Below are 26849 nucleotides of genomic sequence, written 5' to 3'. Positions count from 1 at the left end.
ATAGGAATTCTCAACTTGGAATACTAGTCCTTTGTCAGATATGTGTTTTGTGAGTAATTTTTCCCGCAATTTGTGGCTGGACTATCCCTTTTTAAATGAAATCTTCTGATAAGTGCAAGCTTTTCATTTCTAAAAACACTTAGCAGTTTTATTGAGATGTATTTACATACCATATGATCTATCAAAGTGTATAATTAGTGACTTTTAGTTATAATCACAATGTTGTGCATTCATCACCACAAAAAATTTTAGAACCATTTCATTACTCCAAAAAGGAAAACTCCATGCCCCTTCCATGCCTTGGTTTTGATGAGGTCTAATTTGTAACTTTTCTTTTGGGTTACTGATTTCCGTAACCTAAGAAACTTGTGCTTATCCCAAGTCATGATGATATTCTCCTCCGTTTTCCCTGGAAAGATTTATGGTGTTTGGTTTTACATTAGGCCTCTGACCTATTTCAAATTAATATTTGTGTATGGTGTGTGACGGGGTCAAGGTTCTTTTTTCACTATGGATATTTAGTTGCTTTAGCACCATTTGCTAAGACCTCCTTTCCTATTTACTTTGAAGCCTTTGTCAACAGCCTGGGCTGTGTGTCATCTGAGTCTGAGCTCTTTTCTATTATGTTGATTTGTCATTCCTTGTGCCAGTGCCATACTGTTAGGATTAAATATAGTTTTATAGTTAGTCTTGAAATGAAGTTGTTTAATTTCAACGTCGCTCATCTTTTCCAAGTATGCTTTGGAAATTACAGTTGCTTTGTATTTCTGTATTAAATTTAGAATCACGTTGTTAATTATTTTTTTTATAATCAAGTTTTATTTCATTTTATTTTTCCAAATTCTACTCAATTTATTCATTTTTTAAAAAATATTACATTCAAAAAATGAGGTCCCCATTCACCCCCACTGCCCCCACCCCACCACTCCCCCCACAGTAACACTCTCCCCCATCATCATGACACATCCACTGCATGTGGTGAGTACATCTCTGGGCATTGCTGTACCCCATGGCCTGTGGTCCACACCATAGTCCACACTCTCCCACGTGTCAGTTATTTTTAAAGCACGTGCTGAGATTTTTCTTGGGATTGCATTGCATCTGTAGATCAGTGGAGAGAATGACAAATTAACAATATTGAGTTTTCTAATCTACAAACATGGTAAATGTAGATAAATCTCTACATTTATTTAGGCCTTTAATTTCTGTCAGCAATGTATTGAGATTTTAAGTGCAGAGCTCTTACACATTTTTTACAAGATTATTCCTAAGTGTTGTATGTGTTCCGATGTTATTTTGAATGGAATTGTGTAAAAATTTCATTTTCTAATTATTTATTGCTAGCATATAAAATATAGTTGATATTTGTATATTAACCTTATATCTTGCTAATTTCACTTATTCTAGTAGTTGTTTTGTATATTTCTTAGGATTTTCTACAATCTTGCCATCTGCAGATAGAAGAGTTTCCTTTCTTTCCTAGCTTTATGCTTTTTCCTTTTTCCTTGCCTTATTAGAATGACTAGAACTTCTTGTACAGTGTTGAAGTGGGGAAAAGCATCTTCGCCTGGTCTTCATCTTAGGAAAAAGGTTCAATATTTCATTTGCTGTATTTTTTTTGGAAGATGCCCCTTTATCAGATTGAGGAAGTTCCCTTCTGTTCCCACACTGACGAGTGTTTAGACAACTGGAAGTCAAGTGCTTTTTCTGCATTTATTAACATGATCATATGGTTTCCCTTCTTCTGCTGTTATAGTGAATTACTCTGGTTTTTCAAATGTTTAATTATCCATGCATTCTGCGAATAAACCCTACATAGTTATGATATACTGTCCTTTCTTTGTAGTACTGGTTTCAGCTTGCTAATATTTTGTTAAGTATTTTTGCATCTGGCTCACAGGGGATATATATTCTTCTTGTTTTTATTGTCTTTGGTATTAGGGTTAAGCTGGTCTCATAAAAAGAGTTGGAAGCTACCCCCTCCTCTATTTCTTGATGAATATTGTGTATTCACGTGTATTGTGTTGTTTCTTCCTTAAATGTTTGATAGAATTCCCCAGGGAAATCATGTGGGCCTAGAGTTTTCCTTGCGGGAAGAGTTTTGATAAGTAAGTTCTTAAGTGAATATTGGGTTTTTCAGGTTATCTTTCTTCTTTAAAAGAGTTTTGGCAACTTTGGTTTTTTATGCTTTGTTCCCATAAAGTTATTTGCAATACTTTGTTTATGCCTTTGATGCTTGTAGGATCTGTGGTGATAACTGCTCTTTCATTCTTGATATGGGTAATCTGCATTCTTTTTTTTTCGTCAGTCTCCTGAGGTATGTGTTAGTTTTGTTCATCTTTTCAAAGAATTAGCTTTTGGCTTTGCTAATTTCCCCTATTATTTTTTTCCTGTTTTGTTCATTTCTGTTGTTATTTTTACTGTTTCTTTCCTTTTACTTTCTTTGAGTTTGTTTTGCTCTTTTCAGGTGAAAACTTAGATCATTGAATTTAGACCTTTCTTCTTTTCTAATTTAAAAGTTATAAATTTCCTTTTAAGCGCTACTTTAGCAGAATACCACAAATTTTGAGTTGTATTTTTATCACACATTTCAAACTGTTTTCTAATTTATTTGGTGATGTCTCTTTTGATCCATTAGTTACTTTTAAAGTGTGTTAATTTCCAAATATTTGGAGATTTCCTAAAATCTTAGGAGTTCTAATTTAATTCCATTGTAGTGTAGTGAGAACATTTTCCATATCATTTCCATCCCCTTAAATATATTGAAACTTGTTTTATCATCCTAGCATATGGCTTTCATATAAAATATACCATGTGCACTTGACAAAAATGGGTATTGGAGGATATAGTGCTCTGAAAATATCAGTTAGATCAAGGTAGCTGATGGTATTGTTTAGATCATTGGGAATTTACTGATTTTTTTTGGCTGTTGTTTTGACAGTTACTAAGAAAAGGGTGATAAAATCTACTACACTTATGTAATTATTTCTCCCCTTCATTCTTTCAAGTTTTGTTTCCTTTATTTTGAAGTGCTATTAGTGGAAATATACACAATCAAGATTGCATTGTCTTCTTGATGAATCAATGCTTTTTTTTAAAATAGGATTTTTTAAAAAGATTTATTTTTATTTATTTCTCTCCCCTTCCCACCCCCAGTTGTCTGTTCTCTGTGTCCATTCACTGTGTGTTCTTCCATTACCGCTTCCATCCTTATCAGCAGCACGGGAATCTGTGTTTCTTTTTGTTGTGTCATCTTGCTGCATCAGCTCTCTGTGTGTGCGGCGCCATTCCTGGGCAGGCTGCACTTTCTTTCGCGCTGGGCGGCTCTCCTTATGGGGCGCACTGCTTGCGCATGGGGCTCCCCTACGCGGGGGACACCCCTGCGTGGCCTGGCACTCCTTGTGTGCATCAGCACTGCGCATGGGCCAGCTCCACACGGGTCAAGGGGCCCGGGGTTTGAACCGCGGACCTCCCATGTGGTAGGCAGATGCCCTACCCACTGGGCCAAGTCTGCTTCCCTCAACGCTTTTATCATTAAAAAAAAAAAAAAAAGATTATTTATTAACTGTTCCTGGGATCTTCTGGAGTGGGAAAGAGGTGCTCACTCTCTTGCGCCACCTCAGCTCCCTGGTCTGCTGCATCTCTTGTCATCTCTCCTCTGTGTCCCTTTTTGCTGCGTCATCTTCTTGTGCCAGCTCTCTGCACCGGCCAACTCTCCTTCACCAGGACACTCCAGGAATTGAACCCCGGACCTCCTATGTGGAAGATGGGAGCCCAGTTGCTTGAGCCACATTTGCTTCCCCTTTAATCACTTTGTCTCCAGTAATACTGGTCTAGAACATTGTCTGGTATTAATACAGCAGTGCCATCTCTCATACATACTTTCCACAGGGTACATCTTTTCACATCCATTTACTTTCAACCTATCTGTCTTTATTCTGTTTCGCGGGCTGCGTGCAGCCTGCCCCAAGCTTGCACGTGTCAGGAAATAGCTGGGGGTCTAGGAGTCTACAGTCTGCGGCCTCGGTGTGCTGCCCCGCCTCTGGGATATTCCTCTCTGAGCAGCTTTGGGTGCCCTGAGCTGCGTCCTTTGCTCTTTCACGGTGGAGACTGCATGTTTTTATCCGCGTTTGAGCTGCCCTGCGTGGTGCAGCTGTGAAGATGGAAACAGATCTCCTGCCCTTTCTTCAAGTGTTGACTCTCCCCCGGAATTGGCAGCTTTTCTTTCTTCTTTACTCTCTCTAGTGCCATCAGGCTTCTTAAAAAAAGGTTGTGGCTAATATTATTTGTTATTTTTGTGCAGAGCTCCTGGTTTTATCTGCAGGGGGCTGGGTCTGAGGGGAGCTTACTTAACCATACTACTATTTCACCTGTATTTGGCCAAAGTTTCACCAAAATGTTTGAATCAGTCTACACACTTGAGTGCAGCTGAACTCTTTTGGTAAAGGGCCGATGGTAAATGCTTGAGGCTGCATGGGTCACATGTGATTTCTGTCTTGTCTATATTCTTTAGCTCTTCCCAGTTGATGGGCCAGTTTGCCGGCCCTTGGTCCCTGTCATCACTGAGCCCTTCAGTGAGACCAGTGGTCATTCTAGAGCAGGGCTGAAGGGCACAGGTCAGTTACACTTACGTGTAGGGTCTCATGTTTAGAAAACTCAAGTCAAAATGTTCACTAGACCTGTGTATTAGTCAGCCAAACGAGTGCTGCCGCAAAATGCCAGAAATTAGCTGGTTTTTATAAAGGGTATTTATTTGGAGTAGGCGCTTACAGACACCAGGCCATAAAGCGTAAGTTGCTTCCCTCACCAAAGTCTATTTGGAGCAACATGGCTGCCGACGTCTGCGGGGGCTCAGGCTTCCCGGGCTCCTACGTTCCTGGGCTTGCTCCTCTCTGGGCTCAGCTCCTCTTTTCTCCACAAGGTCAGCTGTAGACTATGAGGCTCTCTAGACTTTGCCTCTCTCCAAGGTCAGCTGGAGACTCTCAGGTGAACGGCTCTGTGTCTCTCCCTGGGGCTCCAGCTTCAGCATCAAACTCCAACACCAAAACTCCAACGTTAAAAGCCCTCAACTCCGTCCTTCGCCTTTTATCTGTGAGTCCCCACCCACCAAGGGGACTCAACGCCCTAATGACGTGGCCCAATCAAAGCCCCAATCATAATCATGCCCAGGTACAGACCAGATGACAAACATAATCCATGATCTGTTTTTGGAATTCATGACCATATCAATCTGCTCCAGCTGTTACTTTTGTATTTCTGAACCCCGCCCCCCTGCCAGGCCTCCCCGGGACACGGTCCCTGTCCTCGGGGGGCTGTGCTCTTGGAGGGAGCCTGCTCTTCCCACCTGCCTGAAGTCCTGCTGTGCAAAAATCACCAGAGAGCACAAAGCAGAGAATACAGCAGGGGCTGGATACATGCCTACTGGTGATGGAAACGGCTCTGTAAAATCAAAGGTCATTATTTTTAAAGTATGTGAACATTGCAATTAGTTACTAGATTAAAGATTTATATTAGATAATCTAAAAAATGTTACCAAACTTAATTTCAGTTGATAAAGTGCTTAATAACGCAGGTTTTATTGTATCGTATACGAATTATTCTTTGTGGTTGATTTCATAGTTGTATGTCAAGATTTAAAAATGGTTTAGAAGCCATCACTGGCTTATCCTGGAGAAGGCGAACCACCTGCACTGTTAACCCTGGGATTTAGCTCCACTGCTTTTCAGTTGCCTCAAACTGTAAGAAGAGAACATACACGCCCAATAACGAGACGTGGGGAGCGCGCCTGCCAGGACCAAGGCTGCGCTCTCCCACGGGTCGGGGCGGGTTCTAACAGTCGCTTAGGCCTTCCGGGCGCGGAGGCTCGGGCAGGGGCTCGGGCAGGCTGCCCTCGGGCCGCGCGGCGACGCTGGAACGGCAGCAGGTGGCGCGCCCCGGCCGGAGCGCTGTCGCCGCCGCTGCCCCCGAGAGCTGGGACGCCCGGAGGGGCGGCGCCTCCCCAGCGGGGCCGCGGACGGCTGGCGCGGAGGGTGGGGTTTTCTCTCTCCTGCTCCTGCAGTTTGGAGAAACCGAATCCCGCCCTGACGAGGCCCCGGTAAGGTCAGGGCGGCGCGGGGCGCGGGGCGCGGGGCGCGGGGCGCGGGGCGCGGGGCGCGGGGCGCGGGGCGCGGGGCGCGGGGCGCGGGGCGCGGGGCGCGGGGCGCGGGGCGCGGGGCGCGAGGCTGGAGCCGGCCTCCGCTCCCGAGCCCGCCGCCCGGGGGTCTCGCTGCACGCAGGACCCCGCCCCGCCGGCGACCCCGAGGTGGCCCCGGAGCGGCCCTGCCCCCGGCCTCCCCTGACAGGCGGGGCGTCACCCGCGCGCCCTCGCCCGTCTTCGCCACCGGGAGGCGTGGGGGCGGGGCGTGCGGGCGCGGGGGCCTCGCGCTCACCTGGGCACACCTGCGCACACCTGGGCTCACCTGCGCACACCTGGGCGCACCTGCGCGCACCTGCTGGCGGCCACGGGGAGGACGCCGGGCTCGGCCTCGGCGGGGTCCTGGGCTCCCCGCTAAGCCGCAGACCCTGGTCCACCGCCCGAGCCCGTCAGGGGGGGTCTTTCTAAGCCACGAAGTTCTGCGGTAATTTGGGACACAAGAGATCCTAATACACTTGACAGAAAGACTTGAAATAAAATCGGGTTCCTCACTGATCTTCGTGGCTTTTCAATTACTGCTTTATCATTAGGGTGTTTTGGGCTCAAGTAGAAACTTTTCGGGATGTCGGGACCCTGCCGGCACGGTGGGCTGCACTGCGGGAGCAGCGGCCCCCCCTGCGCACGGGGCCGCAAGGGCAGGCTGTGTCTTCTCTACCCAGCCTGGCTTCCAAGTAGCCAGTCAAGCCGGGGCTCGCACCTGCTTCCGCCTCACGCTCGCGAAGGCCAGCTCTGGGTTTTTCTCTCTGCTCAAGGATTCTTTGCTTCATCCTGCTTCTGTCGGTAGTGGGAGATGACGACTTGATTAAAACCTTCATAATTTCTAAATTATTTCCGGCCCATCAGCTGTTTACTGACTAATGTAACCTATTGCCCCTTTTTAGCCATCTCTGAAGGGATCACTGACTTGAGCTCTCTGTTCAAGCCTTTTCAAATAAAACAAACTGACAAATCCAAGTCATTCCTGGACTTTGGAAGGTCATTTATTTTATTTTTTGGTCTTTTTTTTAATGTTACATTAAAAAAATATGAGGTCCCCATATACTCCCCACCCCCCTCACCCCACTCCTTCCCCCCATAGCAACAATCTCCTCCATCATCATGAGACATTCAGTGCATTTGGTGAATACATCTCTGAGCACTGCTGCACCTCATGGTCAATGGTCCACATTGACCCTCACTCTCCCACATTCCACCCACTAGGCCATGGGAGGACATACAATGTCTGGTAACTGTCCCTGCAGCATCACCCAGGACAACTCCAAGTCCCGAAAACACCTCCACATCTCATCTCTTCCATTCCCCACCCCCAGCAGTCACCATGGCCACTTTCTCCACATCAATGCCACATTTCTTTCCATTACTAATCACAATAGTTCATGAATAGAATATCAGCAAGTCCACTCTAATCCATACTCTATTCTCCATCCTGTGGACTCTGGAATGGTTGTGTCCACTCCACATCTATATCAAGAGGGGGCTTAGATTCCACATGGATGCTGGATGCAATCCTCCTGCTTACAGTTGTAGGTACTCTTGGCTCCATGGTGTGGTGGTTGACCTTCAACTCCATGTTAGCTGAGTGGGGTAAGTCCAATAAACCAGAGTGTAGGAGCTGAAGTCTGTTGAGGCTCAGGGCCTGGCTGTCATATGGTCAGTCCAGAGATTCAGGTCCCCTGAGTATATATTAAACCCCAGCACCAACTACAGTTCTGATAAAAGTAACAGGAGATGCTTGTGAAAAAAGATCACATCTGACTCCAGCTCCATCACACAGAAACACAAACTCCAAAGAAGGGCCAACTGACATGGCACTGAACTCCATCTGCCATGTCCATAGAACCCGTGGGTCTCTGTAGCCCTCAGAAGAACCGATACCCGGGGTTGTATCTACTTTATCTGTCTCTGCTGAGGTGTGCATAAGGGCAACCCCTCTGATAACCTCCTGGCTCTTTTTGGAGACTCATAGCCATATAAACTCATTTGTCCTTTCCGTTTCCCCCTTGATTCAAGTCAAAAAGCATTTTTAACTCCTGGTATTATTTGTAGACTTATATTCTGCTGGTCCGAGTTGACCTTTTATTCAAGGTCATTTTCTAGTTACATCATCAGCTGGTACTTGGTAGTAATCCCTCGGCACCAGGGAGGCTCATCCCCAGGAGTCATGTCCCACGCTGGTGGGAAGGCAACACATTTACACGCTGTTTGGCTTCAAGACTGGCCACATTTGAGCAACACGGAGACTCTCAGGAGGTAACTCTTAGGCACCCTGCAGCTCTAGGCCTAGTTCTTATTTCAGGTGCACAGGCTCACAAGCATAGTCATTAGTATCAAGGGCTCATTTGTTGGACCTTCTTTCTTTTTTGGTCTTTGCCGTTGCACTTGGGGGATTGCTGCTGTTCCTTTAGGGACTGTGATAGAGCTCCCCTGGCTAGGAACTCAGCACTCCCTCAGTTGTTGTTTTTAATTGTATCCACTATGAAAATATCCAAACATTTTTATGTACCCTGGATATATGCCCTGGAGAACTCCCTGCCAACCATGTGTCCCTGTCATTAACATCCCACACCAGTATTCCTCCCCTGCCATTGTTGAACCTGTGATCCAAAACTTCCTGGAGAGTGAAGCCCAATATGCCAGGTTCCATTAATAGTAAAATGGAATATAGTGATGAGTTTAAAGGTTAGATACATGACCTCAATGATATGAAATAAGTAAACCAAGCTGCCTCAGAGAGCTAGAGACTGGATGATAGGCTTACAGGAAATTGGGGGGTAGAGGAAGGATGTAAGCTGACACCTACATGGGTGAAATCTATGATAAGCTGGAGGTAAGTATTTGTACAAGGAAGGGATAAAATGGGGGCATAGGGTTACCTTTGGGTGGGGCTTTGTGGGCTTGAGGGGGCTAGGGATGGGAGGATGGGTAATATTGCCCAAGAAATTGGGGGGAGGGAGGGACAACATACAAACATAGGAGATTGTCAGGTATTTGGTTGAGAGTATAATGCTGAGAAAACCTTTTCAAAAATATAATATGGAAAGTTACCTGTTTAAGTCGCTTAAAGGGGATAATCTGATGCAGGACAGGCTCCTAGGGAATATGTGAATGCTCATTTTGCCATAGTGGGTTATACCATTGGATAGAGACCCATATAATGAGAGTGAAGGTATACCCACATCCTGGGGAGGACTGAGGTCCTCAAATAGAGGAAACTGTATCTCTCAAGAGAAATGGTGGCTCCCAGGGCATTAGGGCAGTTGAGCATGTCAAGCCCTCAACACTGTTGCAAGTATCTCTGAACATGGCCCTTCAAGCAATGAGGACTGACTGTCACTGTGGGCCCTAAGGGGAGGGGGAAAGAGGTATTGAATAGATGGAACCAATGTAACTGTGTGGGCAATAGAAGTGTCCCACAAGAGTACGCAAGGATGGATATAAGACATGTAAAATTACACCAAAAATATATAGGGGCTGATAGGTTAAAATGTAAATCATAATGTAAAACATAAGATAACTAAAAATTTAGAAAATCGTATAGTCTAAAATATCAACAATGTAAACACAAATGTTACCTTGTTTGAAAGCTATTATCTCAATATCTGTACATCAGTTTCAGTAAATATAGTATGAATGTGTAAAAACATTATTGCTGTGGAAGGGAAAAGGTTTTATGTTGGATATGTGGGAGTACTGTATATTGTATATATGAATTACTGTGATCTAAAACTCTTGTGAAGATAAGCTTAATCATTAGAAAAAAGAAAAGAAAAAGATAGGATGCAGACACAGGAAAAGACGATTTGCATACAGGGCAACACTTATTGCAGTGATGGAAGGCAAAACATCAAAAACAAAGCTTTTGCATTTTTAAATTTTTTGATACCCCTATTTATTTTTACCTTAAATTTTCCAAATTAATATGTATTCTATATGGAAGATCATTTAAATAACCACTTTGATTTCTGTTGAGCTCTCTTTACACAGCTTTTGCATTTTTGAAAGTGTTTAAAGTAATTAAAAAAATTTTTTTAAAGATTATTTATGCCCCCGCCTTGCAGCTTGTTTTGCTGTCTGCTCTCTGTGCCCATTCACTATGTGTTCTTTTTTGTCTGCTTGTCTCCCTTAATTGCATCATCTTGCTGTGACAACTCTCCGCCAGCGCGGGCCGTCAGCTCTCTGTGGACACAGGCCAGTTTGGCTTCACAAGGAGGCCCCAGGACACGAACCCAGGGCCTCCCATATGGCAGATGGGAGCCTAATCGACTGAGCCACAGCCACTTCCCTGTTTCAAGTATTTTTAAAAATTGACCTTGATTCTCTCCAAAGTTCTTTTTAGTGAGTACCCAGTGTGCGATGCCTCTTCAGCGCCTGCCACCAGGTGCAGCAGGGCTAGCGCCGCACCTGCTCCACAGCGGTTGGCTCTTGAAATCCACTCTATAGACACACCCTAGACCTCAGTCCTCGGGTGACTGGATCCTTGGAAAAAAAGAAACGCCTTAAACATTCCCGTGTCCAAATCTGGCAAATTTGGAAAAGGCAAAAATGAAGTTTCCTTTTTTTCCCTCTAATAAAGAACTCATTCCTGTTGACGTGTTCATTCCGAGAGAGCGAGCTGATGATCAACTTCTACAAAACTTGAGCACTTAGTCCATAGTTTTATATAGTTTTTGGATTGCTGAATCATTTTGTGGTGCGTAATTGTTAGCTGGAGGCTGTCTACAGACTGAGTCGCAGCCAGTCTAAAAATACCTTGGGAACAGAAGGCTGTGCTAGGCCCACTGCCGCCGCATTCAACCTGTGCGATTTCCCCACTCATTTCTCCCGCCCCCTCACGCCTCCCTCATCTGCTTGTTGGATTTTGCTTGTCTGTTTTTCCTTTAGGCAGCACTGGGAACCAAACCTGGGCAGGCGCTCAACTGCTTGAGCCACATCCGCTCCCAGCATTTTTTAATTCTTGCAAAACTGGCATGCTTGTTACAACTGATGCTATCTTAGATCAGATTAACATGGTAAATATCTGCTTTAACAATTCAGAAGCAGCAGCATTTATTTCAAATGCAGTAATCTTTTGTGCAGTTACTTTCCTCTCTAGTGGGGCTATGGGTATCTGAGCTCAGTGCTCTCAGCACAGGCAGTGACAGGCAAGGCTCAGCTGCTGGAGCCTGAACTACTCGTCAGGGCCCCGCCTATAAAACTGTGGCTGGTATTGTCAACCTGTGTGTGTGTTTCTTAGAGACATAGCTCAGACAGAGTTAAGCACCTTTTCATACAATTTAAGAAGAAATATATCTGAGTTTTTGCAAACAATTCTAGGTCATATGATTTAACACACACACCAAACTAACATTTGCTGCTGTGTTTTCTAGGTGTATATTGTTTTATGTATTTTCATATTTTTCAGATACTGAATCAATATAAAAACTGTAGATCAACAGATACTTCCATATTAAAATATGTTTTATTAACAAAATGGGCTCATGATATAAAATATGGATACATGGGTTAACTGTGCTATTTTGAGGGATCATCCTTTTGGGTGCAGCATTGTAGGCAAGTAAATGCAATCAGAGACTCACTTCCTGGCCCGAGGGTGCAGCATTGTAGGCAAGTAAATGCAATCAGAGACTCACTTCCTGGCCCCGGGGCCGTGGATCCATGAGAAGTGAACATAACGCACGGAACGAGTGGCCATCCTCTCTTTCCACTGTTAAACTCTCAGCAGCTGCTGCTGCCACTCCCCCACCACGCCGCGGCTTGCTGCCGACCACCCTGGCTTCTCAAACCCAGAACTGGGAAGAAAATGAGTCTAAAGTGACAGTTCTTGCCTGGAACAGTGCCAGGAGCCCAGGCAGCAAATGCTGGCCGTAGCTGCAGATTACTCCCTTGGAGAACCACCTCCTCATCATCATTTAACCCAGCTGCCACTGCTCTGGCGGCCTCCTACCCCGTCTCCCGCTGACGTGGAAACGGCTCCGGGGCTCTGCTCAGAACTTCTGCAGGAACCGGAGCACGAGGTCGCGCAGCCGCACGCGCAGCGCCTCGTCGTCGTCGCAGATGATGTGCGTGGAGTCGTCCTCGAGCTGGATGAGCGTCTCGGCCTCCTGCAGCAGGACGATGTGGCCCTTGGCCGTGTCTTCCACCTTGACGTCGCTGAAGCCGTGCTGCCCCGACCGAGGAGAGAGAGAGGAGAGCTGAGCCACCACGGCCGCGGAAACGACGCTTCCCCATGGGACGAAACTGAGCATTCTAGAAACTGACACTTGGGATACTCAGTGCAGCTCCACTACAGCAGCAGAATTCAATCACAGGTTTACACAGTTTAAAAGAGGCCCTCGAACATACAAAACCTCACGCAAAACGTGACAGGATTTCCACAACCCGCTCAAGCTTTTGGGTCAGGCGAGGCGTCGGCCGGAGCTGCCTCCTGCTGCCTCAGCGCTGCCCTGTCCTGACAGCGTCACAGCAGGACAGCACTGAGCCGGGACTGGCCAATGCCCCTCGGGACAGAGATAAGGTCGCACAAATACTTCCTCACTCACCCCAATGCTGACTATGGAATTTTCTTACAAATCAGGCAAAGTGGAGAAAGAAAACCTGGGAAGAAGACTGATCTGCCTGAAAAGGACACAAAACAGGTGGCCTTTGGGTGCACGGAGAAAGCATGACTGTAGCTGTGACGGGGAGGGGGGTCTCCTGAGCCGAGGGGTCCGTTCCTGAGGAGCCAGGCAGGGCTGGGGGGCTTCCTGGGAAACAGGTTTTCTCAAGTTCTTAGAAAACAAGCCGGGCCTGGGACCCGCTGCCGGGCAGGGGCACCTGCCCACCTGCGCTGCGGAGAGCGGCCTGCGGGCGGGCGGCCTGGCTGAAGCCCTTCAGGCAGAATTAAAAGACTGACAGAGAAATCCTGATAATGAAAGAACACAGCGATTGAGATACGCAGTGCAGTTACTAAGAGCTTAACAGGAAATCATCTTTCTTGTAATTATGATTTAGGTGCAGTTCTTGCAAGGAACATAAATATTATCTTTAGCCAATCCCTTCATATCAAGGGATTGGGTAAAGATAAACTTATATCTATATTCATATCTATAATCCTAATACTGGAGCAGTGGTTTTTGAAGCCAAAATTGAAAAGATCTTTAATAAAAGTTAGATTACAAAAAAAAAACTGCAGTTGAGAAATTACTGCTTTGGGAAAAGCAGGCGCCAGGGAGGGAGGGGTGTTCTCTGAGCAGCTGCTGCCCCTCCTCGTCCTGCCCCATCCGGGAAGGGTCGCAGCAGCCTGAGCCCCTCCCCTGGCCACGAGGGACTCTGCGCAGGAGAGGGTGGTGGAGCGAGGCCGGCGGGGTGGGGGCTCCCTCTCCCTGGCACCCCCGGCAGGGCGCCCTTCCCCAGCGGTGCGTTCAGAAGCCGGCGGGCGGCGCACACCTGCCGGCCGCGCACACCTGGCGGCCGCACACACCTGGCGCACACCTGGCGGCCGCGCACACCTGGCGGGCAGCGCACCCCTGCCGGCCCCGCACACCTGCCGGCCGCGCACCCGGGCGGGCTCACCTTCTCCAGGGTCTGCACGAACTGCTCCACGGGGATGGAGCCGCTCAGCAGCGGCCGCGCGCCCTTGCAGTCTGGAAGGTCGTCCGCCGCGCGCTTCCTCTTCTTCCCGCCCGCGGGGTGCGGGGGCCGAGGAGGGGGCTGGGGCGAGAGGCAGCTCCTGAGACCCGCGGCCCGGGGGCGCCCTGCCCGCGGCGGGGGGCAGCGGGGCGCAGGTCAGGGCTGTGCGCCCGGCCGGCCCACCCCCACGGGCGGGCTCTGCGGGTGTCGGGAGCCTCGGCCCCACCAGGTGGGCTCAGCGCCTGCCCCGCACCGCGGCAGCCCCAGCCCCGCGAGGCTTCAGGCCGCGGGACCTCGGCCAAGGAGCCGGAGGCCGAGAAGTGGGATCAGAGGAGGCGCGTGAGGTGTGGCGGGGTCGGCCTGCACGTGGGGCTGGGGGCGCAGGCCGCACCTGCGGGGCCAAGACAGGCGGACAGGCCCCTGGGCGGGGAGCGTGGCCTGGCCGCCGGACCCCGAGGCCGCCGCTCCGTCCGCAGGGCCCTCAGGGGCTGGACCCTCCCGGCCCGGGGCGCTTGGTCACTGCTCACTCCAGGGAGGCGGGGACGGCCCGAGGGGGGCTGACTCCCGGGCCCCGCGCCCTTCGCTCTCGAGGCCGCGTCCAGAGCAGCAGCTTCACCCCCGCGCCTCCGGCCTCGGACAGTCTGCACGGCCTGGTGCCCGGGAGCGGGGGGGCCGTGACCCTCGGGGGTCCTGAACCTCGGGGAGACCCTGACCCTCGGGAGACCCTGACCCTCGGGGGGCCCTGACCCTCGGGGAGACCCTGACCCTCGGGGAGACCCTGACCCTCGGGAGACCCTGACCCTCGGGGGGCCCTGACCCTCGGGAGACCCTGACCCTCGGGGGGCCCTGACCCTCGGGGAGACCCTGACCCTCAAGGGACCCTGACCCTCGGGCCCCCGAGGCCCCGCGCCCGCGGGTACCTGAAGGACGTGCTTGTTGTCCTTGGTGTGCAGCACGGCGGAGACGGCGGCCAAGGAAACGCCGGGCTTGATCTCCAGGGGCACCAGGGCGTCCGCGAGCTGCAGGACACGGCGTGGGCGTGGGCGGGGGCTCGGGGCAGCGCCCACGCCCGGCTCCCGCACCCAGCACCAACGCCCGGCACCCACACCCAGCACCCACGCCTGCCGCGGCCCTGCGCTCAGAACAGACTCGGGGACGGAGCGGGGGCCGAGGGCGGACCCTGCCGGGGTCGCCGTCAGTGCCTTCACGGTCTTTTTCATTTTACACCGCGCGGTCTAAAATGGACCAGACAACTAAGAAAGGGGGAAAACTTTTAATCAGACAAAGGACGCCGGTCACAGCAAGGCAGGAGCGGGTGGCGCTGGAGAGCGCCCAGGGGAGGAGCAGCCAGACGCCGGCCCCCCCCGCGCCCCTCGGCCCCCCCCCCGCGCCCCTCGGCGCCCCCCCCCGCGCCCCTCGGCCCCCCCGCGCCCCTCGGCGCCCCCCCCCGCGCCCCTCGGCCCCCCCCGCGCCCCTCGGCCCCCCCCCGCGCCCCTCGGCCCCCCCCCGCGCCCCTCGGCCCCCCCCGCGCCCCTCGGCCCCCCCCCGCGCCCCTCGGCGCCCCCCCCGCGCCCCTCGCGTCCCCCCCGCGCCCCTCGCGTCCCCCCCGCGCCCCTCGCGTCCCCCCCGCGCCCCTCGGCCCCCCCCCCGCGCCCCTCGGCCCCCCCGCGCCCCTCGGCCCCCCCCCCCGCGCCCCTCGGCCCCCCCGCGCCCCTCGGCCCCCCCGCGCCCCTCGGCCCCCCCGCGCCCCTCGGCTCTGCTCCCCGACACCCCCGCGGGCCGCGCGCTCTCCCAACGCCGCAGCTGCCATCGGAAGAGGCGCTGCGGGCGCTGCGGGCTGCTGAGCTCCAACCCGGGCGCTCGCCTGGGCCGCCCCTCCCCAGCAGGGAGCCCGATGGGACCCTCTGCGCAGCCCAGCGCCGCCCCCGCCCAGCTGGGCCTGACGTGAGCGTAAGAGACAATCTGCAAAAGGCCGTTAATTTCGGCAGCTGCAGAGGATGCACGCGCTCTCTGGGGAGAAACAAACACCTTCTAGTAGGAGCAAATATAAAAAGCAGCCCTAAGGTTTTTAACCCATTCATTTCAGACATGCATTTTCCAGGCAAAAACCAACGATACTTTCAGTTCTCTCATACTGTACTTTTAAGAATGATGAAAATCTCTACCTTCATACCAAGTGGAATCACCTGGAACTGAATTACTTTCCCTGATGGAAAGCTCATTTATTCAAATCCAGAAAAGTATTCAAATGCATTTAAAGGCAACCTAGGATTGCTTCTGGGGCAGCCACGACCTGGCCTGGCCGATGGGGCCCTTGGCACAGCCCCCAGCCCAGGGCCGAGGGCCCCCGCCCCGCCCCGCCATGCTGCCCCTCCACTGGGCTCTAGTCTGGGCTGGAGGGGACAAGGACGATCACCGCTGCCACGTCCTCCTTTGGGAACTCCTCCCTCTGGCACCCGTCTGAGGAAAAGGGCTTTTCCTGGGGATGCAGGAACTCCTCTCTCTGGCACCCGTCTGAGGAAAAGGGCTTTTCCTGGGGATGCAGTGAGAACCAAGAGGACAGGCCCGGAGCTGCGCAGCGCGTGGGTCTGTGCACCCTGGAGAAGAGGCTTTTGCGGGCTGTCCCTGTGGCCAATCTTCAACCTGGGAGGTGGAAACCAGTCTTCGTTTTTAGTGAAAGGAGAAGAGTGAGTGGGTTTAGACCGCAGCGGCGCGTCTCGGTTTCTGTTTTGGGTTCCTGGGAGGTCACACGAATCTGTGACAGACAGGACACACCAGCCCCTGCTGCGCAGGAAGGGCCTTGGTTCTCCGGCCCAGCACTGGACACGGCTCGGCAGGGGCCCCGGCTCTCAGCCGTCTCCCGTGCGGCGCAAACCCCTGCGTACAAACGAGGGGGCCCTGAACGTGCCTTCAACAGCTCAAGCACTGCTTCTAAGAGTGGATTATCAAGAATCATTAAGGGAAGTGGACTTGGCCCAGTGGGTAGGGCATCCGTCTACCACATGGGAGGTCTGCAGTTCAAACCCGGGCCTCCTTGACCCATGTGGAGCTGGCCCAAACGCAGTGCTGATGCGCGCAAGGAGTGTCCTGCCACGCAGGGGTGTCCCCGCATAGGGGAGCCCCACACACAAGGAATGCGCCCCATAAGGAGAGCCGCCCAGCGGGAAAGAAAGTGCAGCCTGCCCAGGAATGGTGTTGCACACACGGAGAGCTGACACAACAAGATGACACAACAAAAAGAAACACAGATTCCCTGTGCTGCTGATAAGGATAGAAGTGGTCACAGAAGAACGCAGCGAATGGACATAGAGAGCAGACAACTGGGGCGGGAGAGGGGATGGGGAAGGGGAGAGATATAAATAAATCTTAAAAAAAAAAAAGAATTAGTAAAACCTGGAGTTCTACCAGGAATAGTTATTTATCCAAAAGAACTTCTTTGAAATAGTCATTAGCTCATGAAACATTAGGCTTTTCTTTTTAGAGGGGGCTGACACTGAATGGATATAGAGTTCAAATTTAAATTTGATTTAAGAATAAGTTTCTATCTCATAATATCCATTTTAAGTGCAAAAAAAAAATCACTGGAGCAAGTTGGGTTGAGACAGTTTATCTTCATTAATATTCAAAGATATGCAATTTTTCATGATATCAATGTCCACTTACATACTGCACTTGAATAAAATGGCAAGAACCAGGAAAGGACAACACTGTGTCAGCAGGCTGCAGTCGAAAGAACCGACTCCCTGCTTCTCGTGGAGTGGAAACTGTTGACCTTTCTAGAAAACAAGCTGGCAGGAATAACCTAGAGCCATCAGTGTGTTCAGAGTCCTTGACCCAGAAATTCTAATTTCAGAGTTTTCCTAAGGAAATAAACATATATAGACTTATGTAAAAGGATGTTCCTGAAAGTGTTATTTGTAATATAGAAAAACCAGAAATAGTAAATGTCTACCAATAAGGGAATAGTTTAAAAAAATTATGCAACCACTAAGAATGATGCTTTTGAAATATCTTTTAAATAACATGACCTACTTACCGTTACATGAAAAACAGTACATGAAAATGACTCAATATACACACAAACACTAAACAAAGGAAATACACAAAACACTAGTTATCTGTGGCACTGGGGCTGGAGCTCGTTTGTGGTTTTGCCCTTATCCTTTTTTTCCCGCCTATTTCCCAAATTTTCTACATTATGAAGAAGCATACTTTCGTTAAATATGAATATTAGATAAAAGATAGGATCATCTAAGAAAAAGCGAGACCAAGGACCATTAAAAACAGAGCTGACTTCAGAGCGGTGGCCGCCGTGGCCCAGGGACCTGTGAGGGCAACGCGGTTGTCACGGTGATGCTAATGCCGTTTGCCTTTTTCACTCTTATCCTCTCATGTGCATGCATGGACTTTTCCTGAGGTTGCTTTACATGTGTCACTGCAGAAGACTGACTGGAGAAAGAGAAGGGGCCTCCAGCTGTTTCTAGAGTCAGTACTTTCGCGAACGTGAAAACATGACCCTCTTCTTGCTGACTGGGGGTGGGGCAGAATCTGATCACAAAAGATATTTTAGTTATCATAACATGTAATGGGTTTATACAGCTATTTTAAAACAAATTAATAACTATTTTAAAATGTCTTAGCTTTAATTTCTAGTATTATCAATAGGTATATCCTATATAAACAAAAACTCTTTGGGGGGAATCTCAGTTTTTGAGGAGTCTTGTGACCAAAAACTTTGAGAACTTTTGGCGTAAAGGGTACTGAAATGTAAACCAAGGCTCAACTCCAGCTATTATAAAAGACTAAGCTAGACTGTGAGTACCAGAAAAAGAAACAACAAAAAAACAAAACTAGGCATCTTTAAACCAGCCGCTTTAAAGATGAGCAAAATACAGAGAAATGAAAAGCAAAACCATAAAAATGATGCTGGCTGAGGACCACGCTGTGTGAGACACTGTCTTGTGACATCTGGAGCCAAAAGACCGATTGGAACACGAAGGCTGTAAGCGATGGACCTTGGAGCTTGCAGGAACCTGAACCAAACTGGGGGCTTTACTCACTTAGTTAAACAAGAAGGAAATCTAACTTTTGTTAGCGAAGACCTTAGGGGAAGAAATGCCCTGAGGGCGCCTCGAGGACGGCACAGGCGCTTCGCTGCCAGCTGAGCCCACCAGCTCCGAGGACCGTTGTGAGATAAGCCAGGAAAAGGGCTTAGTACCGATCCTGGCCCACAGCAAGGGCTCAATAAATACGATTTCTGTTATAATTAAATAGGGAAGCTAAAAAAGAATAGGTGGAATAAGGAGAAAGGATACCCTGGAATTAGAACGCCACATCTTTTCTTCTCTTGGGTCTGGACAGGATAGAGCCTCAAGAGGAAGAGCACGTTAGCGCTCAGCCCCAAGGGAAGAGGGGGTAACAAGGGTACAGTGGGGGAGCCAAGAGGGCGGCGGGGTGAGGCGCTCCCGGGGGCAGCTCCTGCTACTGCGCAGTCAGCAAACACCCAGAGCTGCCGGGAGCGCCTGCTGGGGGCTCCAGGAGGCCAGAAGGGCATCCTGCCACATCCGTGGAGGGGTGGAAGGAGGAGATGCCCGTCTGCAGAGGACACTCGTGGGTAGAGGCTCCTTGCCGCAGGGGTTGGTGCCCATGGGGCGAGCGGCTAAGGAGCTACTCCACGGCTGGAGGTGGAAACTCCCATTTCCCAAAACACTAGGGAGGAAGGCCCGGCGTGGCACCGACTTCAGCTACTGATTAGTAAATGTGGGGGGGCGGGACTTAAGTAAAATTCTAGGAACAGTTAAACCCCAAGTCTGTTCAGGTCAGAGGCAGGCCAGGAGCCGCCGTCTTAACTCCGTGCCTGGCGCGAGGGGCAGCGGGGCGGACTGAGGATCCCAGTGCTGGCGGGGCCGGCTTCCTTCCACCCAGGTGGGACTGCAGCTCTAGCCGAGCCCCAGCCCCACCGCCGGCAGGGAGGAAGCTGGGGCACCTGCACCGCCTCTCTGAGAAGCTGCAGCCACGCTGCAGAGGCTGGTGCCCGTCCTACTCTAGGGGCACAAGCCCGCCTCAGGAGCTGTTCTGTGGCTGGAGTTGGAAGCTCCAGTCCCATAAACGGTAGAGGAAGAGACAGATGTCCACTGACCTCAGCTACAGCTTAGTGGACTCTGCTGGCTAAAGCATAACCCTAGAGCCAGCTGGGGTCAAGCCTATCCAAGTGGGAAAGAGGCCGTAGCTGCATGCTGACTCCACCCCTGGCATGAGGGGGAGCGGGGCTGACTGAAATCCAGGGAAGTTAGGGACGCGCTTCTTTCCACCAAGATCAGACTGCAGCCCTAGCTCAGGCTCCAGCCCCACCTCCAGCAGGAAGGAAGCTGGCGGGACCTGCACCAGGCTGTCCAGGCAACTGCAAGTGCTCTCCGCTGGCAGAGGCTGAGTAGCTGGACACCTGGGGCGCATCCCGCGGCCCGGTAGGCTAGGAGAGGAGCTGGGTATCCTCGGCTTCTCTGGGCAATGGGAGGAGTTTTCAGCCCACATGCACAGGTTCGTTGAGTGCCTTGGAGCCCGTCTCCACCTCTGCCCCCTAGGGTAGGGGGGGCTGCTGTTGCCTCAGCCTCTCAGGGCAGCTGTAGGTACCTCAGGCCTGCGCAAATCCAACCACTGGGCACCTGTGGCTCCAGACCCATCCCCAGTAGGACAAGAAACGGACTGTGTCTGCCCAGCCTCTCCGGGAAACTGCCAGTGTTTTTGGTCCACGCAGCCTGGAACGAAGAGGGCTGGTGTCTCCACAGCCTGTCTGGACAACAGCAGGTACTTTGGGCCTACAGGGACAGGACTGTTGGGTGCCTGTGGTCCACCCCATGCCCGCGTAGGACAGGAGGGGCGGTGCTTCCTTGCCTCTCTGGGCATCAGCAGGTGCTCTCGGCCTACAGGGGCTGGCTGTTGGGCGGTGGTGGTTCTGCTCCCACCCCCTAAAGGGCAGAAGGGGCAGCGCTCCCTCAGCCTCTCGGAAACGGCAGGTGTAGTCGGCCCACACGGACTGGACTGTCGGGCAGCTGGAGGGCCCATTCCCTCACCCGGCAGCGAGGGGGCCTGGTGCTACGTCAGTGTCCCTGAGCAACTGTGGTCATCTTGGACCACATGGCACAGACTGCTGCCCACACCCGCAGCTCCGTCCCCACCCCGGCAGGGGAGGGAGGGGCGTGAAGCTTCACCCGTCTCTCCAGGCAACGACAAACAGTCTTACCTGCCCAACTTGGATTACTGTGCACAGCTGCAGCTCTGTCCCCACCCCTGACAGAGGAGAAAGTGGGGAGAAGCTTCATCAATTGCTGGGGCAACGTGGGCAGCTTGAGCCTCCACAGTTTATACACCAACTACATCCTTAGCTCCTACTACACAACCAGCAAGGGAGAAAGGGCAGGAAGCCCCAAACTAAAGAGGAAAACTGCACCCAGAATAAATACTCTACTAAGCAACATGCCAAGACACCGACAAAAAATTACAATCCACACCAAGAAACAGGAAGCTATGGCCCAGTTAAAGGAACAAAACGAGACTCCAGATGACATAAAGGAGTTGAGACAACTAATCATAGATGTTCAAACAAATCTCCTTAACAAATTAAATGAGATGGCTAAAGGGATTAAGGATATTAAGACGACAGTAGATGAACACAATGAAGAATTTGAAAGCATACATAGAAAAATAGCAGATCTTATGGGAATGAAAGGTGCAATAAATGAAATTAAAAAAAACATTGGAATCATATAATAGGAGATTTGAGGAGGCAGAAGAAAGGATTGATGAGCTTGAAGAAATGGCCTCTAAAAGTGAACATACAAAAGAACAGATGAAGAATGGAAAAAATTGAACAAGGTCTCAGGGAACTAAAGGACAGCAAAAGGTGTCAAACATACGTGTCATGGGTGTCCCAGAAGGAGAAGAGAAGGGAAAAAAAGGGGTGGAAGGAATATTTGAAGAAATAATGGTATAAATTTCCCAACTATTGAAGGACATAGATATCCATGTCCAAGAAGCACAATGTACTCCCATCCAAAAAAATCCAAACAGACCAATTCCGAGACACATACTCATCAGAATGTCAAAGGCCAAAGACAAAGAGAATTCTGAGAACAGCAAGATACCCAATAAGATTAAATGCTGATTTCTCACCAGAAACCACAGAGGCAAGAAGATATCTTTAAGGAACTGCAAGAGAAAAACTTCCAGCCAAGAATCTTATATCCTGCAAGACTCTTTAAAAAATGAGGGCGGGATTAGAATATTCACAGATAAACAGAAAATGAGAGAATTTCTAAGCAAGGGTGTGCTAGAGCCCGAAAAGAAAAGAAAAGACAGGAGAGAGGGGTCTGGAAGACAGTCTAGAAATGAAGTCTACATCAATAAAAGTAACTAAAAGTGTTAAAAGAGTGGTGAAAATAAAATACGATGGATAAAACTCAAATAGTCAGGAATAAACGTAACCAATGATGTAAAGCACTTGTATTCAAAAACTGCAACTCAGTGTTAAAAGAAAGAATTTAAAAAGGCCTAAATAATCATGCTCATGGCCTGGAAGACTAAATATCATTAACATGTCAATTCCACCCAAATTGATACACACATTCAATGAAATCCCGATAAAAATTCCACCAGCATTAAAAAAGAATTGAAAATACGATCATCACATTTATTTGGAAGGGTAAGGGGTCCTGAATAGTCACAAACACTAAAAATAGGTAAAGTGAACCCTGGTCTCCAGACTTTAAAGCATATTACCTTGCTATAGTGGTAAAAACAGCATGGTACTGGCATAAAGGCAGACACACAGACCAATGGAACCAAATTTATGGTTCAGAAACAGACCCTCACATGTATGGTCAAGTGATTTTTGACTAGCCTGTCAAACCCACACAGCTTGGGCAGAACAGTGCATTCAACAAGTGGTGCTGAAAGAACTGGACATCCTTGGCTGGAAGCAGGAAAGAGGACCCCTTTCTCAGACCTTATCCAAAAATTAACTCAAAATAGATCAAAAACCTAAAAATAAAAGAACCATAAAACTTCTAGAAGAAATTGTAGGAAAAGATCTTCAAGGCCTTGTGGTAGGTGGTGGATTCTTAAAGGAGATAAGAGGAGGACCGAGATGGACTACTGATGTTAATGTATGTAGAAGTTTTATTTAGCTTTACTGTAAACTGTGGAAATATATAGAGTGGATGGTAACACATAGTGAGTGACATCCAATTTATAAATTGGGATGTGGCTGAAAATGGTAGTCTAGGTATATAAATGCCAATTGACAGAATGCTAGAGAATAATCCAGGAACTGAATAGCACAGTAAACCCAGAGGTGGATGAGAATTGTGGTTGATGATACAGATGCAAGAGTGTCCTTTGTGAGCTAGTGCAAATGTACATCACAACTGTAGAGTGTTGGGAATGTGGAGAAGCATGGGAAAAATACAGCTGGAGTGACCTATGGACTGTGGTAACAGTAATAATGTAATATTCTTGCATTTATGCCAAAGATGTACTATGTTGATAATGGGCAGTATGGAAAATGTGAGCCAAATGTATGCTAAGGACATGGTAACAATAGGATGATATTATCTTATCTGTAACAAACGTTCCACCACAGTGTGGTGTATTGATAAAGGGGTGTTGTTTGGGAATTCTGCACTTGTGTATGATTGTTTTGTGGGTTTACAATTTCTGTCATAAAAATATATATTTAAAAAAAAAATAACAAGGTGTGTTGGGGGAAAAACACACCAAATGTGAGATAAGGACTATGATTAGTAGTAAGATTTTGATAATATTCTTTCATAATTTGTAACCAACCTCTCATGACAATGTAAGGTGTTGGTGGAAGGTAGATGTATGGGTCCCCTGTATGATGTTATGCATGTTTGCTTTGTAAGTTCACAACTTTTACTATATACTTATTGTTTATGTATGCTCATATATAAATGATATAAAGATAATAATAGGGTGGGGCTAGGGGAAAAATACTTTGGTTGGTAGTAATATTTTGACAATGCTCCTTAATCATCAGTTAAAAAGGCTTAACAACAATGCAAGGTATTGGTGGTAGGGTGAGTTATGAGAGTCCTGTATGATGGTATATGTTTGTTTTATAAGTTCACAACTATTAAATTACTATACACTTATTGTTTATGTATGTTCATGTATGAGCGATATACTTCAATAAATTAAAAAAAAATTTTTTTAAAAATGGGCAAAAGATTTAAATAGACATTTCTACAAAGAGGAAATACAAATGGCCAAAAAAGCACATGAAAAAATGTTCCATATCAGTAACTATTAGGGAAATGCTAATCAAAACAACAATGAGATATAATCTAACACTACACAGAATGGCCATTATTTAAAAAAAACAGATAATAATAAGTGCTGGAGAGAATGTGGAGAAACAGGAACACTCCTTCACTGTAGGTGGGAGTGTAAAATGGTGCAGCCTCTGTGGAGGACAGTTTGAAGGTTCCTCAGGAAGCTAAAAATAGAACTGCCATATGATCCAGGAATTCCTTTACTAGGAATATATCCAGAAGAACCAAAAACTATGACATGAACAGACATCTGCACACCAATGTTCATAGCGGTGTTATTCACAATTGCCAAAAGATGGAAACAACACAAGTGTCCATCCACCAATGAATGGATAAACAAAATGTGGCATATACATGGAATACTATGCTGCAGTAAGAAGAAATGAAATTTGAACACATATAATAACATGGATGAATCTTCACATTATACTAAATGAAGTAAGCGAGACACAAAAGGACAAATATTGCGTGATCTCATAAATATGAACTAAATACGAAGAATAAACCCATGGAATTAAAACCTAGGGTATAGGTTACTAGGAGATAAGAGGAGGGTTGAGAAGAATAATTATTGATGCTTAATGTATGTAGAAGTTTTAATTAACTTTACTGTAAAAGTGTGGACATTGATAGAGTTAATGGTAACACATTATAGTGAGCAGCAGCTGGTTTATAAATGGGATTGTGGCTGAAAAGGGTAGTCTGGGGAAGTAAATGTCAACTGAAAGAAAGTTAAAGAATAATCTAGGGACTGAATAACACAGTGAACCCAGAAGTGGATGAGAACTGTGGTTGAGGGTGCAGATGCAAGAGTGTCCTTATATAAGCTAGAGCAGATGTACATCACTGCTGCAGGGTGGTGGGAATGTGGAGAAGCACAGGAAAAATACAACTGGTGGGACCTATAGACTGTGGTTAACAGCAATACTATAATATTCTTGCATCAATGCCAAAGATGTACTATGTTGATAATGGAAGTATATGGAAAAAGTGTGCCAAATGTACTCTATGACCATGGCTGGTAAAAGTCTGATGATATTATCTTATAATCTGTAACAAATGTTCCACCACAGTGTGGTGCGTTGGTGAAGGGGTGTTGTATGGGAATTCTACACATGTGCATGATTGTTTTTAAAGTCCACAACCTCTGTAATAAATAAATATATATTTAAAAATAGGGTGGGTTTTAGGAAAAATACACCAAACATAAGATACGGACTGTAGTTAGTAGTAATATTTTGACGATGCTCTTGCATAGTAACAAATGTTTCACAACAATGCAAAGAGTTGGAGGGGTGATGTGTGAGACTCTTGTGTGATGCTATGCATGTTTATTTTGTAAGTCACAATCTTTATTGTACACTTATTGTTTATACATGTTCATGTATGAATGATATACTTTAATAAAAAAATATTTTTTAAAAAGTATACAGTAAGTATCAAAAGAAAGTCGGTGAGAGGCAGCCTTGGCCGCCTCTCCTGAAGGAGCTCTAATTAGAAAGAAGTGGGAGTAAGCTGCTTGGCCAGGACCAGCATTTATTTGTCTACAATAATGAGCTGTAGAATTCATAAGCGCAAACTAAAAGTTAATTTTCTTTTTAAGTAATTATTAGACCACAAACACCTAAATAACCTTCAAAGTAGTTACCTTGAGAAGTTACACATCTATTTCCACCAGGAGATTGCTTCACATGTTTCTGATTCCCTCTTTAAAAACATTTCTTTACAACCAATTCATAGGACTTAGGAGAAAATTAACACCATTGCTCTGCAGTTACGGTTTTGTCTTGGCTGAAGACGCCAGCCCTAGCTTGATCACCCCATCTTGGTCATCCGCCTTAACTAAAAATAAGGTTTAAAATTATTCTCAGTAGTCAAATCCCCTCTCAGAGGCTGGAGACTTGCCACCAGCGACTGTACTCGGAAGAACGAGCTCTGGGCTCCACAGCGAGCGGAGGGCGAGTCCCTCTGGCCTCAGCGAGGCCCCTCCGCAGGCCAGCACCCCCGCCGGCCGCCCCCGCCAGGGTGAGTGCAGGGGCCGCCCCCGCCGGGGTGAGTGCAGGGGCCGCCCCCGCCGGGGTGAGTGCAGGGCACACGCCCGCTGCACACAGGGAGTGAGACCACACGTGTTGTGGCGGCTCCCTCTAGAGGAGCCATGCGTGAAACAAAAAATGTTGTGAGTTGTGAAAGACCGTCTACTTATGCGCCTTAATGAAAAACAGGGCTGGCTGCTTTTAAAAATCTTGTTCGATTTGGGTTGCTAAATATATTGTATTTAAACTAATTATTGAAACTGGTTTGGATTTCCTTAATGTACTGCTCTTAATTAAAAAAACAAACAAAACTCGAGGTGGCTAATTCTGGGAAGGACCACACAGGGGAGGCTGGGTCCCACTGCCTGGCCCTTGGCCTTGGGCCACCGCCGCACCAGAAGCCTCTGCCAGGTCCACGGGAATGAGCGACGTCCAGGAGCTTACGTTCCAAACCCAAAAGGGCTTAATATTTATGAACCTCAAGCTTAAAAAAGAATTCTGGGAAGACTAGTTTTAAAAAGCTTTCCTGCCTCTTTACTGATGGTTAAAAACATGTTGGAACTGTCCTGAGGCGCAAAAGGAGGCTGGCTTCCTCCAGTTTTATTCCGTAATTGTAGGAGACGGCCATTCGGCTCTCCTGCTGCCTCCTTCCCAGACCAGCCACTG

At 48.4% G+C, this 26849-nt stretch overlaps 1 protein-coding gene across 1 annotated transcript in view; it reads right to left on the bottom strand.

The window, feature by feature from the left end:
• Positions 1 to 11632: 11632 nt before the first annotated feature.
• INTS9 (integrator complex subunit 9) overlaps positions 11633 to 26849 on the bottom strand; it is a 118582-nt gene continuing 103365 nt past the window's right edge. The window contains exons 15-17 of the mRNA XM_004476091.4: positions 14722 to 14820; positions 13745 to 13882; positions 11633 to 12354 (exon numbers count right to left, since the gene is read on the bottom strand). Of these exons, the coding sequence (XP_004476148.1) occupies positions 12178 to 12354; positions 13745 to 13882; positions 14722 to 14820 (414 nt within the window). The 3' untranslated portion in view covers positions 11633 to 12177. The remainder of the gene's footprint in view (positions 12355 to 13744; positions 13883 to 14721; positions 14821 to 26849) is intronic.

The sequence above is a fragment of the Dasypus novemcinctus genome, chromosome 25 (genome assembly GCF_030445035.2).
Source record: "Dasypus novemcinctus isolate mDasNov1 chromosome 25, mDasNov1.1.hap2, whole genome shotgun sequence".
Lineage (NCBI taxonomy): Eukaryota > Metazoa > Chordata > Mammalia > Cingulata > Dasypodidae > Dasypus > Dasypus novemcinctus.
Note: the sequence above shows the minus strand (reverse complement) of the source record. Positions and strands in the feature narration are given on the sequence as shown.